General features: G+C 45.4%; 1 protein-coding gene across 2 annotated transcripts in view; it reads left to right on the plus strand.

The window, feature by feature from the left end:
* The window catches only part of STK24 (serine/threonine kinase 24), a 121,627-nt gene that overhangs the window by 61,971 nt on the left and 45,187 nt on the right, over nucleotides 1–14,469 (plus strand). For both annotated transcript variants that reach the window (XM_045009240.1, XM_045009230.1), the window contains exon 3: nucleotides 12,817–12,873. In XM_045009240.1, coding sequence (XP_044865175.1) covers nucleotides 12,817–12,873 — 57 coding nt within the window. The remainder of the gene's footprint in view (nucleotides 1–12,816; nucleotides 12,874–14,469) is intronic.

Genomic DNA, 14,469 nt, shown 5'->3' on the forward strand with positions numbered 1-14,469 from the left:
ACAGTGGAGTGGGATTCAGAAGACCTGGGATCTATTCTCAGCTATGCCACAAGCCAGCTGGATAACCTTGATCAGGTCACTTACCTTCTTCTCTGAGCCAGTTTCCTCATCTGTACCATGGGGATAATGACATTTCCCTCTTTGTAAAGCACTTTGAGATGTACTGATGAGAAGTGCTCTGTAAGAGCAATATATTATCGTTACCTGGCCACAGTAACAACTCAGCTGCAAACCTATATGATAATTACAACTGCCTAAAAGACACTGAACTCCTACCAGCAACATTTCTTTCCGTTTAAAAAAATGGAGGAAATTGACTGACAAAAACCGTAACCTTCACACAGTTAGGGGTTGCCCTGTGCCCTTCTAGAATGTTAGGTTCAGCAAAACTTGAATTTGTGAAAACCATGAAATACACTCCATGGAACCTTAACTCTCTCTTCTTTGAGCGAGGCTCCCAATACGCCCATAACATGTACATCTTCTTTGTACTGTACTGAACAGGAGCTACCTATGTCTGCCCTACTGTCAAACACTTAATTTACTCCACAGAAGGAACATCATATCTGCTACATATGACATGCCCTTTTACATCCCTCTATCCTTACGCACATGATGCCATCTAATGCTATACTTTCACTTACCTTTAATTAAAGACACAGACCACTCTCATCTCCCACCTAAGTGCAAGACGGTCTAAAGGTCCGGAATGGAGACCTTGGTATCCATCTTCACTTGTCTGGCAAAATGAAACTCTCAGCAATAAAAGTAAAGCTCAACTGTGCAGAAGACAAATGCTCCTCTGAGGATGGTCAGAGACTGGAATGAACTCTCTCAGGAACAAAGGAACATCAAAAAGTTTCCACTCTAAGTGCAAGGCACATTTCTTTGACCTTGCCTTCTCTAATAAAACCACAGGTGTATTTATTTAACCATAGCCACAGGCATATTTAACAAACAAACAAAAAATCCTGAAAACCCTACAAAAACAAGACACTCCACTAAACACACATCTTCCGCCGGAGAGAGGATGAGAGAACAAACATAGCTGTTATGTAGTCACTTTGCTCAATGCAGCACTACTGGCAGGCGCTCACATTCTACGGTAAGTGTGGTATCTAAACCTATATAGAATAGAATAGCATTGCTGAGGGTATGTCTACACTACGGGATTATTCCGATTTTACATAAACCGGTTTAGTAAAACAGATTGTATAAAATCAAGTGCACGCGGCCACACTAAGCACATTAATTCGGTGGTGTGCGACCACGGTCCGAGGCTAGCATCGATTTCTGGAGCGTTGCACTGTGGGTAGCTATTTCGTAGCTATCCCATAGTTCCCGCAGTCTCCCCCGCACCTTGGAATTCTGGGTTGAGATCCCAGTGCCTGATGGGGCAAAAATCATTGTTGCGGGTGGTTCTGGGTAAATGTCGTCAGTCACTCCTTCCTCTGGGAAAGCAACGGCAGACAATCATTTCGCGCCCTTTTTCTCTGGATTGCCCTGGCAGATGCCATAGCATGGCAACCATGGAGCCTGTTTTGCCTTTTGTCACTGTCACCGTATGTGTACTAGATGCAGCTGACAGAGACGATTCAGCAGCGCTACACAGCAGCATTCATTTGCTTTTGCATGATAGCAGAGATGATTATCAGCCGTTCTGTACCATCTACTTCCATTGTAAATTGACAATGAGATGATGGTTACCAGTCCTTCTGTACTGTACTCTCTGCTGCTATCATGGGTGCCCCTGGCTGAGGTCAGCCAGGGGCGCAAAAGACAAAAATGGGAATGACTCCCCGAGTCAATCCCTCCTTTATGGTATCTAAAAATAGAATCAGTCCTGCCTAGAGTATGGGGCAAGTGTACTGGAGAATCAGTGTATCAGAGAACCAGAAAGCACAGCTGCTCCGTGTCAGATCCCGCAGAAATGATGAGCTGCATGCCATTCACAGGGGGTGCCCCTGCAACAACCCCACCTGTTGCTTCCCTCCTCCCCCAGCCTTCCTGGGCTACCGTTGCAGTGTCCCCCCATTTGTGTGATGAAGTAATAAAGAATGTAGGAATAAGAAACAGTGACTTGTTAGTGAGATAAAATGAGGGGAAGGCAGCCTCCAGCTGCTATGATAGTCCAGACAGGACATTAAGCAGTGTGGGGGAGAGGAGCCCAGCATCCCGCTGCTATGATAGTCCAGGCAGAACAGAATCTCTTCTTTACACATGAAGGGTGGGGGCTGATTGAGCTCAGCCCCCTGTTGCTATGATGAAGATGGTTATCAGCCGTTCTGTACCATCTACTGGGAAGTAGTAGCACTCATGGGCTGATGATGACGGATACCAGTCCTTCTGTACTGCACCATCTGCCACAAGGCTGATGATGATGATGGATATCAGTCATATTGTACCATCAGCCACCAAGGAGTGGGGGCGAGGATGCTACAGTTCAGTGCCGCAGCATCGCGTCTACCAGCAGCATTCAGTAGACATAGGGTGACATTTAAAAGAGTCAAGAGACGATTTTTTTCCCTTTTCCTTGTGGGGGTGGGGGGTAAATTGATGAGCTATGCCCTGAATCACCCCGGACAATGTGTTTGACCCTAAAGGCATTGGGACCTCAGCCAAGAATGCAAATGCTTTTCGGAGACTGCAGGAACTGTGGGATAGCTTGAGTCCTCAGTCCCCCCTCCCTCCCTCCATGAGCGTCCATTTGATTCTTTGGCTTTCCGTTATGCTTGTCACGCAGCAGTGTGCTGAGTCCCTGCTGTGGCCTCTGTCTGGAGATTTTTAAAAAATGCTTTGGAATTTCGTCTTCTGTAACGGAGCTCTGATAGAACAGATTTGTCTGCCCATACAGCGATCACATCTGTACGGTCCATGCTGGAACTCTTTTTGGATTTGGGACTGCATCGCCACCCGTGCTGATCGGAGCTCCACGCTGGGCAAACAGGAAATGATATTCAAAAGTTCATGGGTCTTTTCCTGTCTACCTGCCCATTGCATCCGAGTTCAGATTCCTGTCCAGAGCGGTCACAGTGGTGCACTGTGGGATACCGCCTGGAGGCCAATACCGTCGATTTGTGGCCACACTAACCCTAATCCGATATGGTAATACCGATATTAGCGCTACTCCTCTCGTTGGGGAGGAGTACAGAAACCGGTTTAAAGAGCCCTTTATATCGATATAATGGGCCTCTTAGTGTGGACGGGTGCGGCGTTAAATTGGTTTAACGCTCCTAAAATCGGTTTAAACGCGTAGTGTAGACCAGGCCTGACAGACCTCATGGCAGGAAGACCCCCTGTGCCCTGCTACTCCTTAGAGCTGCACAATGTAATGCTGAAGTAAGGCATATTGGGTCTCCCAACATACACATGAATCTTTTTCCTTTGGTCACACACACGGGTCAGGGAAAGGGGCTAATACCCCTCTTCAAGGAGCACAGACCCCCCCAGATCGCCCTGTATCGCAATCACAGCTCTTCTAAGCTGCTTCAGCCAACCCCTCCACCACTTAATACAGCTACACCTATGCAGTGAATGCTGCTGGAGTGCATGCCAATAATTCCCAGTGGCTATGTCCAGCTCCATGGGACAGAGTTACAGTTGTATGGACATATACCGTAGCTCTTCATTTCTTGGTTTTCAGAAGGTTTTTTTTGCTTAACTTGACATTCGTCTTTGAGTAGTGTCCTTATGGGTGTTCCACTGTAGGCGTGCTTGTGTACCTGCGCTGCTGATCAGAGAACTTCGGTAGCAGTGTCTATTAGGCCAACATATGCGCTGTCTCTCCTTGTGCCCTGCCATGAGGCTAGGCAGCGCACACGGGCTAACCCCCTCAGATCCTTCTCAACCACCTATGGCTAGAGACAGAACTAATAGCAATCCCTTCACGACCATTATCTTTTGCTTTTCTATAGTTAGTCTCCCTATTCTTAGTTGTACCTTCTTCTGCTTTCTTCACAAACAAAACAACGACAAAAAGACTTTATTTACCCCCCTTTTTTCGGAGACCCTTTCTCTAATAGGGTATGTCCAGTTCACAGAAGTCCCTCTCTCGCAAAGAGGTCATCCGTTGAGTCATCCCCAAGCCCTCCCAGTGCATACGCTGCCTTGAGGAAAGCCACATTCCACAGTAGTGTGGTCTCTGCCAGCAGCTCAGACCCTGGTCTCGCAACACAGGGAGTGGAGACATAAGATCATCTTCATGGAGGCAGCCCTCCAACCCTTCCCGGACCCATGCTGAGAGTCACCTGGCAGAAGTGAGTCTTTTCCACAGCCCTCATCATCTAGGGACTGTTGTAGGTTGAAGAAATCAGCTGCTGACCCTTCTCACAAGTCATTAAAAAAGAGAGCAGGAAATTCCCACAGTGAACCCTGAGCCAGCTGTAAATGATCTCTGGCATGCTCGGTATCCTTGGTACTGTTGGAACCAAGACAGTCCCAGTCTGGTACCCATGGCTCATAAAGATCTGGAATGGCAGGTGCTATTGACGTGCCTAAGGAACCAATGCACACAGGCACTGAGTCAGCAGTACCAGAGGACAAAAACAGGAGCCAGCACTCCACTAAGAAGACACTGCCAATACGCGCTGTACCATCAACAAAGTCACTGATGCCCCATGCAACACTGGAACAGTTGGTGTGGGCAAGATCTCCAACCCCCTTGGTACTGCCAGTGGCACTGAGTCAGTTGGTAACACTGGAATTCCAGCACTTGAGAGACATCCACATATCTGACATACCGATGTCTCCTCTTCTTGGTACCGGGACCTCAGCATAGAGTCTTTCGCTAACACGGGAGTCTTCTCCGCTGTTCTGCCATGCACCCATACTCTCTAGTGCAGACTTGGACAGCGAACCAGAGTAGGTTGTTTCATTACCCCTCTTATGATCCCTATGGTGCCCATTACTAAGACGGCCCCATAGCATACCTCCAGACAGCCTCACCGCCACCATGGTATGGCCAACTATAGGCACCACCATCCCAGTGGCCATACTGGGATCCTTGGCCTGCACACCACACCCAGACCTCTTGGGCTTTTAGCCTCACCTGTGAACCCCCAAGATGCTTCTCCTCTGCCATGGCATCTAGAGCATCGGAACTTCCAGAAGAGATTGTGGAGGAACAGGAGGGCGGCATTGAAGAAGAGGTGCTGAGGACCAACATAGCCTCTTCCTCCCCAGATGAGCTGTCATGCCTCTCCCACGGTCCTTGGCCAGTGATGTCCAGCTTTTCCAGGAGCTGGCAAAGAGAGTTACAGATACCATTAGAAGAAGTCAAGGACTCCTGTCAGAAGCTCCTTGACATACTACACACCTCATACAAGGCACTGGTGAGACCTCATCTGGATTACTGTGTGCAGTTCTGGTCTCCCATGTTTTAGAAGGATGAATTCAAACTGGAACAGGTACAGAGAAGGGCTACTAGGATGTTCCGAGGAATGGAAAACCTGTCTTATGAAAAGAGACTCAAAGAGCTCGGCTTGTTTAGCCTAACCAAAAGAAGGCTGAGGGGAGAAATGACTGCTCTCTCTAAATATATCAGAGGGATAAATACCAGGAAGGGTGAGGAATTATTTAAACTTAGTACCAGTGTGGACACAAGAACAAATGGATATAAACTGCCATCAGGAAGTTTAGACTTGAAATTAGACGACGGTTTCTAACCATCAGAGGAGTGAAGTTCTGGAACAGCCTTCCAAGGGGAGCAGTGGGGGCAAAAGGCATATCTGGCTTCAAGACTAAGCTTGATAAGTTTATGGAGGGATGGTATGATGGGATAGCCTAATTTTGGCAATTAATTGGTGTTTGACTATTTAGCTGTAAATATGCCCAGTGGCCTGTGATGGGATGTTAGATGGGGCGGGATCTGAGTTACTACAGAGAATTCTTTCCTGGGTGTCTGGCTGGTGAGTCTTGCCCACATGCTCAGGGTTTAGCTGATTGCCATATTTGGGGTTGGGAAGGAATTTTCCTTCAGGGCAGATTGGCAGAGGCCCTGGGAGTTTTTCACGTTCCTCTGCAGTGTGGGGCATAGGTCACTTGCTGGAGGATTCTCTGCACCTTGAAGTCTTTAAACCACAACTTGAGGACTTCAGTGGCTCAGACATAGGTTAAGAGTTTGTTGCGGGAGTGGGTGGGTGAGATTCTGTGGCCTGCGTTGTGCAGGAGATCAGACTAGACCATCAATAATGGTCCCTTCTGACCTTAAAGTCTATGACTCTATTCTCTAAAATAGCACTCCCTATTAATGAGGCTCTCCTGGACCCCGCAAAAACCATATGGCAGACCCCAGCATTGGTGGCACCTACTTCCAAGAGGACTGATTAATAAATATTATGTTCCAGTTAGGGAGATAGATAGAATTCCTCTTCTTCCGCCCTCCACCCAACTCCATTGTCATGGCCATCAACACCAAGTGAGATCCACTCCCCCCGACAAGGATTGGAAGTGTTTCAACCTCTTTAGGAGGAAAGCCTATTCCTCGGCTATGCTACAGTTTCAAATTGCCAATTACCAAGCCCTGATGGTGAAATATGACTACATCAGCTATTCAAAACTTAACTTTATTGATCAGCTGTTTGAGTCACACCAAAACCAGTTCAAAGCCATCATCCAAGAGGGAAAACTAGTGGAAAAGACAGGGCTACAGTCTGCCCTTGACACAGTTGACAGATTGTCCCGATCCATCTCCACGATGGTGGTTAGCCAACGTGTGTCACGGCTACACCTGTTGGGCTTCCCTAAGGAGATGTAGTCGACTATCTAAGACCTTCCCTTTGAAGGCCCTAAGCTCTTCATGGAGAAAACAGATGCCTCTCTCTCTGCTCACTGGGCATCTACATGTCAAGACAAAAGAGGAAATTTAGTCTGCAGCACAAACCACGCACCTCCCAATAATCGATTCAATGTTACTACAAGCCACAGAGAAAGAAAACTAAGTTCTCTAGGCATAAACCATCTGGCCCGCAATCTTCCATGTCCCAACAGTTAACTTCCAATTTTGACATGTTGGTTGAGGCGACGGTAAACCACTCCCGCCAACTGCTACAGCTGACCACCGCTTCCTTTCCATTTGGCTACCATCTAACAATGTTCCACCTGGGAATGCATAACATCAGACCAATGAGTCTTGGAAATTGTTTGCAATGGGTACTCCATCCATTGTACCTCCCTATCTCCTTCCACAGCATCCTTCCCCGTCCCTCTTCAGGGACCCTTCTCATGAGATTACTGAGACAAGAGATAGTCTCCTCCAGTTAGGAACCATAGAACCAGTACCTCAATATCTACGAGGCAAAGGTTGTTATTTCCTAATACCCAAGAGAAAGGTAGGTTGGAGACCCATACTAGACCTCAGAACACTCAAAGTTTGTCAAAGCTCAAAAATCCAAGATGGTCACTCTACCAATAATTATTCCAGCATTGGAACAGGGAGACTGGTTTTCAGCCCTCAGCCTTCAAGACGCCTACTTCCAAATACCAGTCCTACCGTCCCACAGACGATTCCTCAGATTTACCCTAGGACAAGACCCCATACTAGTACAGAGTACTCCTCTTCAGGCTATAATCCATTCAGAGAGTATTCTCCAAGATTCTCTTAGTACTGGCTGTGCACCTGTTCTCCCAAGGGATCATGATTTACCCCTACCCACTGCCTCCTCAGAGCCCAGTCCTTCCAATAGGCTCACCGAGTCACCAAATCTGCAATAGACTTATTCACAGAATTGGGCTTACAGATCAACACCCAGAAATCAACCCTCACTCCAGTGCAGCGCCTGGCATTCATAGGCGCCAACCTCAACTCCTTACAGGCCAAAGCTCTGCTAAATCAGCTTCTGTACCAGGTGACTGAAGGATAGCTAATGTGACGCCAATTTTTAAAAAGGGCTCCAGAGGTGATCCTGGCAATTAAAGGCCTGTAAGCTTGACTTCAGTACCAGGCAAACTGGTTGAAACTATAATAAAGAACAATATTGTCAGACATGTAGATGAACATAATTTGTTGAGGAAGTGTCAACATGGCTTTGGTGAGGCATGATTTCTCTTTACTAATCTACTAGAATTCTTTGAGGGGGTCAACAAGCATATGGACCAAGGGGATCCAGTAGATATAGTGTACTTAGATTTTCAGAAAACCTTTGACAAGGTCTCTTACCAAAGGCTCTTATGCAAAGTAAGCTGCCGTGGGATAAGAGGGAAGGTGCTCTCATGGATTGGTAACTGGTTAAAAGATAGGAAACAAAGGGTAGGTATAAATGGTCAGTTTTCAGAATGGAGAGAAGTAAATAGTGGTTTCCCCCAGGGGTCTGTTCTGGGACCAGTCCTATTCAACATATTCATAAATGATCTGGAAAAAGGGGTAAACAGTGAAGTGGCAAAATTTGCAGATGATGCAATATTACTAAAGATATATAAGACCCAGGCAGACTGCAAAGAGCTACAAAAGGATCTCTGAAAACTGGGTGACAGCAACAAAATGGCAGATGAAATTTAATGTTGATAAATTCAAAGTAATGCACATTGGAAAGCATAATCTCAACTATACATATAAAATGATGGGGTCTAAATTAGCTGTTACCACTCAAGAAAGAGATCTTGGAGTGATTGTGGATAGTTTTCTGAAAACAATCCACTCAATGTGCAGTGTTAGTCAAAAAAGTGAACAGAATGCTGGGAATAATTAAGAAAGGGATAGATAATAGGCTAGAAAACATCATGTTGCCTCTATATAAATCCAAGGTATGCCCACATCTTGAATACTGTGTGAAGATGTGGTTGCCCCATCTCAAAAAAGATATATTGGAATGGGAAAAGGTTCAGAAAAAGGCAACAAAAATGATTAGGGTTATGGAATGGCTTCTGTATGAAGAGAGATTAATAAGACTGGGACTTTTCAGCTTGGAAAAGAGACAGCTAAGGGGAAATATGATTGAGGGCTATAATTTCATGACGGGTGTAGAGAAAGTAGATAAGGAAGTGTTGTTTACTACTTCTCATAACACAAGAACTAGGGGTCACCAAATGAAATTAATAGGCAGCAGGTTTAAAACAAATAAAAGGAAGTATTTCTTCACAGAACACACAGTCAATCTGTAGAACTCCTTACCAGAGGATGTTGTGAAGGCCAAGATCATAGCAGGGTTCAAAAAAGAAGTAGATAAATTCATGAAGGATAGGTCCATGAATGGCTGTTAGCCAGGATGGACAGGAATGGTGTCCCTAGCCTCTGTTTGCCAGAAGCTGGGAATGAGTGACAAGGGATGGATCACTTGATGATTACCTGTTCTGTTCATTCCCTCTGGGGCACCTTGTACTGGCCACTGTCGGATGACAGGATACTGGGCTAGATAGACCTTTGGTCTGACCCAGTAGCGCTATTCTTACGTTCTTATGTACCTCTATAGAGATTCCTGTCTTTGGCCACACTCATATAGACAGCCCACAAATATGAGCCAGGCACTGCCTACAACTCTTGGGGCATATGGCAGTGGGCACAGCGGTAATACCACATGCCAGGCTTTGCATGCGATGCTTCCATTTTTGGTTCAGTTCAGTTTACAGACCAAACAGATAGGCTAGACAAATGTCTGTCACTACCCCACCAGGATTAAAAAGTTCCTTAGATGGGTGGAAAGACTCTGCAAATGTTTGCAAGGGGATCCCCTTTTCACAAACCTCCCCGTCATTGCTTCTCATCACTGACACATCCCTCATAGAATGGAACATGCATATAAACGACTTCACGACAAAAGGCAGGTGGTCATCCATGGAGATATCTCTCCACATCATCCTTCTCAACCTAAGGGCAGTCAGGAATGCCTGTGCCCATTTCCTCCCACTGATCAAGGGATCACACACGAGAGTCCTAACAGACAGCATAGCATGTATGTACTATATAAATCGGCAAGAGGGAGGCAGATCACCCCTCCCTGTGCAGAGGCAGTGAGACTATGGAACTGGTGTATCTCCCAGGATGTCATACTATTAGCCATTTACCTTCCAGGCACTCAAAACTTGATAATGGACAGTCTCAGTAGGAAATTCCCACATGACCACAAGTAAGTGATAAACCTAGCGGTACTTCATAACCTATTGAGGCAGTGACGCTGACCACAGACCTGTTTGCCACTTGCCTGAACAAGAAATGTCCAGGCTAGTGATCCTGATCAAAGGACAGCCCTCCGTGGGCGATGCTCTCCTTCTCCTCTAGGGCAGGGACCTTCTGTGTGCCTTTTCTCCATTTCTTCTACTGTCAAAAGTCCTATTAAAAATAAAAGGAGGAGGAGCTGTTTGGTCCTACTTGGCCAAGACATACTTGGTATCCTTACCTGTCACAACTCACGGCATGCCCATCAATTTCTTTCCAATCCACTTCTTACTTCCTCTCGAAGAACCAAGGATACACCCTACATCCCAACTTGGGGATTCTTCGCCTCAAAGCGTGGCTCCTTCATGGTTCAAACATACGGAGAGCTCCTGCTCAAAGGAGGTACAAGAGGTGTTATTACATACTAGAAAGTCCTTAACATGCTGGACATAGCTACCTAAATGGTCCAGGTTTCAAATTTGGTGTATCTCCCAACAAATTTCTCTAATACTCGTGACTCTTCCAGAGATCCTAGACTATGTCCTAACTCTCAAAAAAATCAGTACTATCTTTGTTTCCTCAGGGTTCACCTAGCAGCTATAGCAGCCTTTCACCGTCAAGTAGAGGAATACTCAGTGCTATCACATCCAACTACTAAACGATTCCTTAGGGGTATAGTAAACCTTTTCCCACAACCCCAACTTCCTCCTCCCTTCAAACCTATGGCCTCCCTTCAAACCTATGGCCACCTGCTCGTTTACATACCTTTCAGTGAAAATGGACTTCCTGACAGCAGTCACTTCACCTAGGAGATTAGGAGAAATAGCAGCTCTGATGGAACATTCTCTCCCCTCTCTCCCCCCCCACCCCGTATTCTTTTGGGACAAGGTTATGCTCAGGCCACAACCAAAATTCATCCCTAAGGTAACCTCATTTCACATGAACCAATTAGTTCACCTTCCAATTTTCTACCCCAAGCCTCATCACGACTACTGGGAGGCTATATTGCAAACACTAGATGTTAGGAGAGCCCTAGCCTTTTACCTGCATAGGATGAAGGCTTTCAGGAAATCTCTTAAACTTTTCCTCTCGATTGCAGAAAAATCTAAGGATTAAGCAATATAGCTCAGAGACTCTCCAAATAGGTCTCAAACTGCATTAGACAATGTTATCAGATCTTCAGCATGAGCCTGCCAGATAGTATTTGCACACAGTTCCCAAGGCCGATCTCCTTATCAGTCACCTTCTTCTAGAATGTCCCTATCTCAGAAATCTGTAGAGTGGCAACATGGATGTCAGTCCACACCTTTGCAGAACATTATGCAGTCACTGGGGACTCGGATGCCATCTTCGGCTCCACAATATTGTTATCTGTAACTGACACGACCCCGAAGCCCCAACCCTCTGGTAGGGATACTGCTCAGGAGTCACCTACAGTGGAGTACCCATAGGGACCCTACTCGAAGAAAAAGTTACCTTGTGCAGTAATGAAAGTTCTTTTGAGATGTGTGTCCCTATGGGTGACCCACAACCCACCCTCTTGCCTTCTGCTTCAGAGTTCTTGTCAATGACTCTGCCGTGAAGAAGGAACTCGGGGGTTAGGCTGTGCTGGCACTTTTACCAAAGTTCTCCGATCAGCAGTACAGGGATGCAAGCACACCTACAGTGGAGCATCCATAGGGACACACATCTCAAAGAACCATCGTTATTGTACAAGGTGAGTAACTTTTTCTGGGAAGGCAAAATTATACCACTGGGCACCTTGAATCGGTGTTAACTAAGTTGTTTTTTTTTTTTTTTGGGTCAGAGAATATTAGCTACTTCTGCAATGAACTACATTAAGGACTGTTATAAGAGTAGGAAGGGACAGTACATGACTCTTGGGAAACCAAAAGCTGCTTTCACTTGAGCCTCTGGAGCATATTTGTATTGTTTCATTTTCATTGTTCATGAGTCCTCTCTTCTGTCTTGTGCCCCCTACTTATCAGGTTGAGAAACACTGGATTAGACACTTGTAATACTCTTCTTTATATATACAGTTCAACTAGCTGGGGCTTCCCTACTACACCAGATGGTTTTCATTAGCTTGAATTAGCAAGAAATCTCCTACTCCCCTGAGTGGTATACTGTGGCAATGTTAAGGGGTCTACACCTTCCTCTGATCCATCTGTATTTGGCCATTAGGGAGACATAATACCTGAGTACTTCATGTGGTAATAGGAGATATACCAATCTCCTAGAGCTGGAAGGGACCTCCAAAGGTCACTGAGTCCAGCCCCCTGCCTTCACTAGCAGAACCAAGTACTGATTTTGCCCCAGATCCCTAAATGGCCCCCTCAAGTACTGAGCTCACAACCCTGGCTTTAGCAGGCCAGTGCTCAAACCACTGAGCTTTCCCTGCCTCCTGTGGGCCACTAGTGTATTCAGATATGGCAGTTCCTATGTTTCTAGAGGATATAGGTCAAGACAGTGTCTGGAAATAAGGATTGTAAAATCTAAGATGGAAAAAAATGAATAAAATGGAATGAAGTCAGTGTATGGTATCGTCAAATAAATAAAAATGTGGAGCAGGAGCAGTATTTTTCTGCCATGACAGATTATATAGTTTAGTGAAATTCTGTGCCATTACATCTTTACTGTAATAATGAATTCATTTTGCAGCAAAATGAGTGAAGCAAATCATGAAAGAAGCTAAAGTGTGAAGCTACTAATTTCATCTGTTTTTGCAGGATACAAAATTATGGATAATAATGGAATACCTTGGTGGAGGCTCTGCTCTTGATTTAGTAAGTAAACTGGTTATGAATGTTATTAATTTAGTAAACTTAATTAAAATTTCATTAATGCATTTCTTGAATGTTTCTGCTGTTTATAATTCACCTGAAATCCGAATGTGACATCATTATTGCTATAGCAGTTGTGCTGTCAAACAGGATTATTGCTTCAGTAGAGAAATAAAGTGGCATAACCAGATATATTAAGAAACAAAAGCCCTGTTTTCATTCAGAAATTCCAAGTAGTTAGAAGAAAATGTTTATGTTCATATATGAATTAAAATACATTTTCCATGAGATGACATCAGGTTATGTTCATGTGCAAAAAGGCTAGGTAACTCAGGATGTTAGTAATAAGATATGAAAACTTTCGTCTCAAAACTCTGACTTTCAGCCAGCTATAGAATATTAATGATTGAAAATTGTTACAGTCTGCTGGGTCTTCATGGTGCTCTTACATTTGTTCCTTAGTGTACACATTTTAAAAAAAAAACAAAGCACCATGTCTGTATCATAGAATCATAGAATCTCAGGGTTGGAAGGGACCTCAGGAGGTCATCTAGTCCAACCCCCTGCTCAAAGCAGGACCAAACCCAACTAAATCATCCCAGCCAGGGCTTTGTCAAGCCTGACCTTAAAAACCTCTAAGGAAGGAGATTCCACCACCTCCCTAGGTAACCCATTCCAGTTCTTCACCACCCTACTAGTGAAAAAGTTTTTCCTAATGTCCAACCTAAACCTCCCCCTCTGCAACTTGAGACCATTACTCCTTGTTCTGTCATCTTCTACCACTGAGAACAGTCTAGATCCATCCTCTTTGGAACCCCCTTTCAGGTAGTTGAAAGCAGCTATCAAATCCCCCCTCATTCTTCTCTTCTGCAGGCAAAACAATCTCAGTTCCCTCAGCCTCTTCTCGTAAGTCATGTGCTCCAGCCCACTAATCATTTTTGTTGCCCTCCGCTGGACTCTCTCCAATTTATCCACATCCTTCTTGTAGTGTGGGGCCCAAAACTGGACACAGAACTCCAAATGAGGCCTCACCAGTGCTGAATAGAGGGGAATGATCACATCCCTCGATCTGCTGGAAATGCCCCTACTTATACAACCCAAAATGCCATTAGCCTTCTTGGCAACAAGGGCACACTGTTGACTCATATTCAGCTTTTCGTCCACTGTAACCCCTAGGTCCCTTTCTGCAGAACTGCTGCCCAGCCATTCGGTCCCTAGTCTATAGCAGTGCATGGGATTCTTCCGTCCTAAATGCAGGACTCTGCACTTGTCCTTGTTGAACCTCATCATATTTCTTTTGGCCCAATCCTCTAATTTGTCTAGGTCCCTCTGTATCCTATCCCTACCCTCCAGCGTATCAACCACTCCTCCCAGTTTAGTGTCATCTGCAAACTTGCTAAGGGTGCAGTCCACACCATCCTCCAGATCGTTAATGAAGATATTGAACAAAACCAGCCCCAGCACCGACCCTTGGGGCACTCCACTTGATACCAGCTGCCAACTAGACATGGAACCATTGATCACTACCCGTTGAGCCCGACCATCTAACCAGTTTTCTATCCACCTTACCGTCCATTCATCCAGCCCAGACTTCTTTAA

Source organism: Mauremys mutica, chromosome 1 (assembly GCF_020497125.1).
Source record: "Mauremys mutica isolate MM-2020 ecotype Southern chromosome 1, ASM2049712v1, whole genome shotgun sequence".
NCBI classification, from domain to species: Eukaryota; Metazoa; Chordata; order Testudines; family Geoemydidae; genus Mauremys; species Mauremys mutica.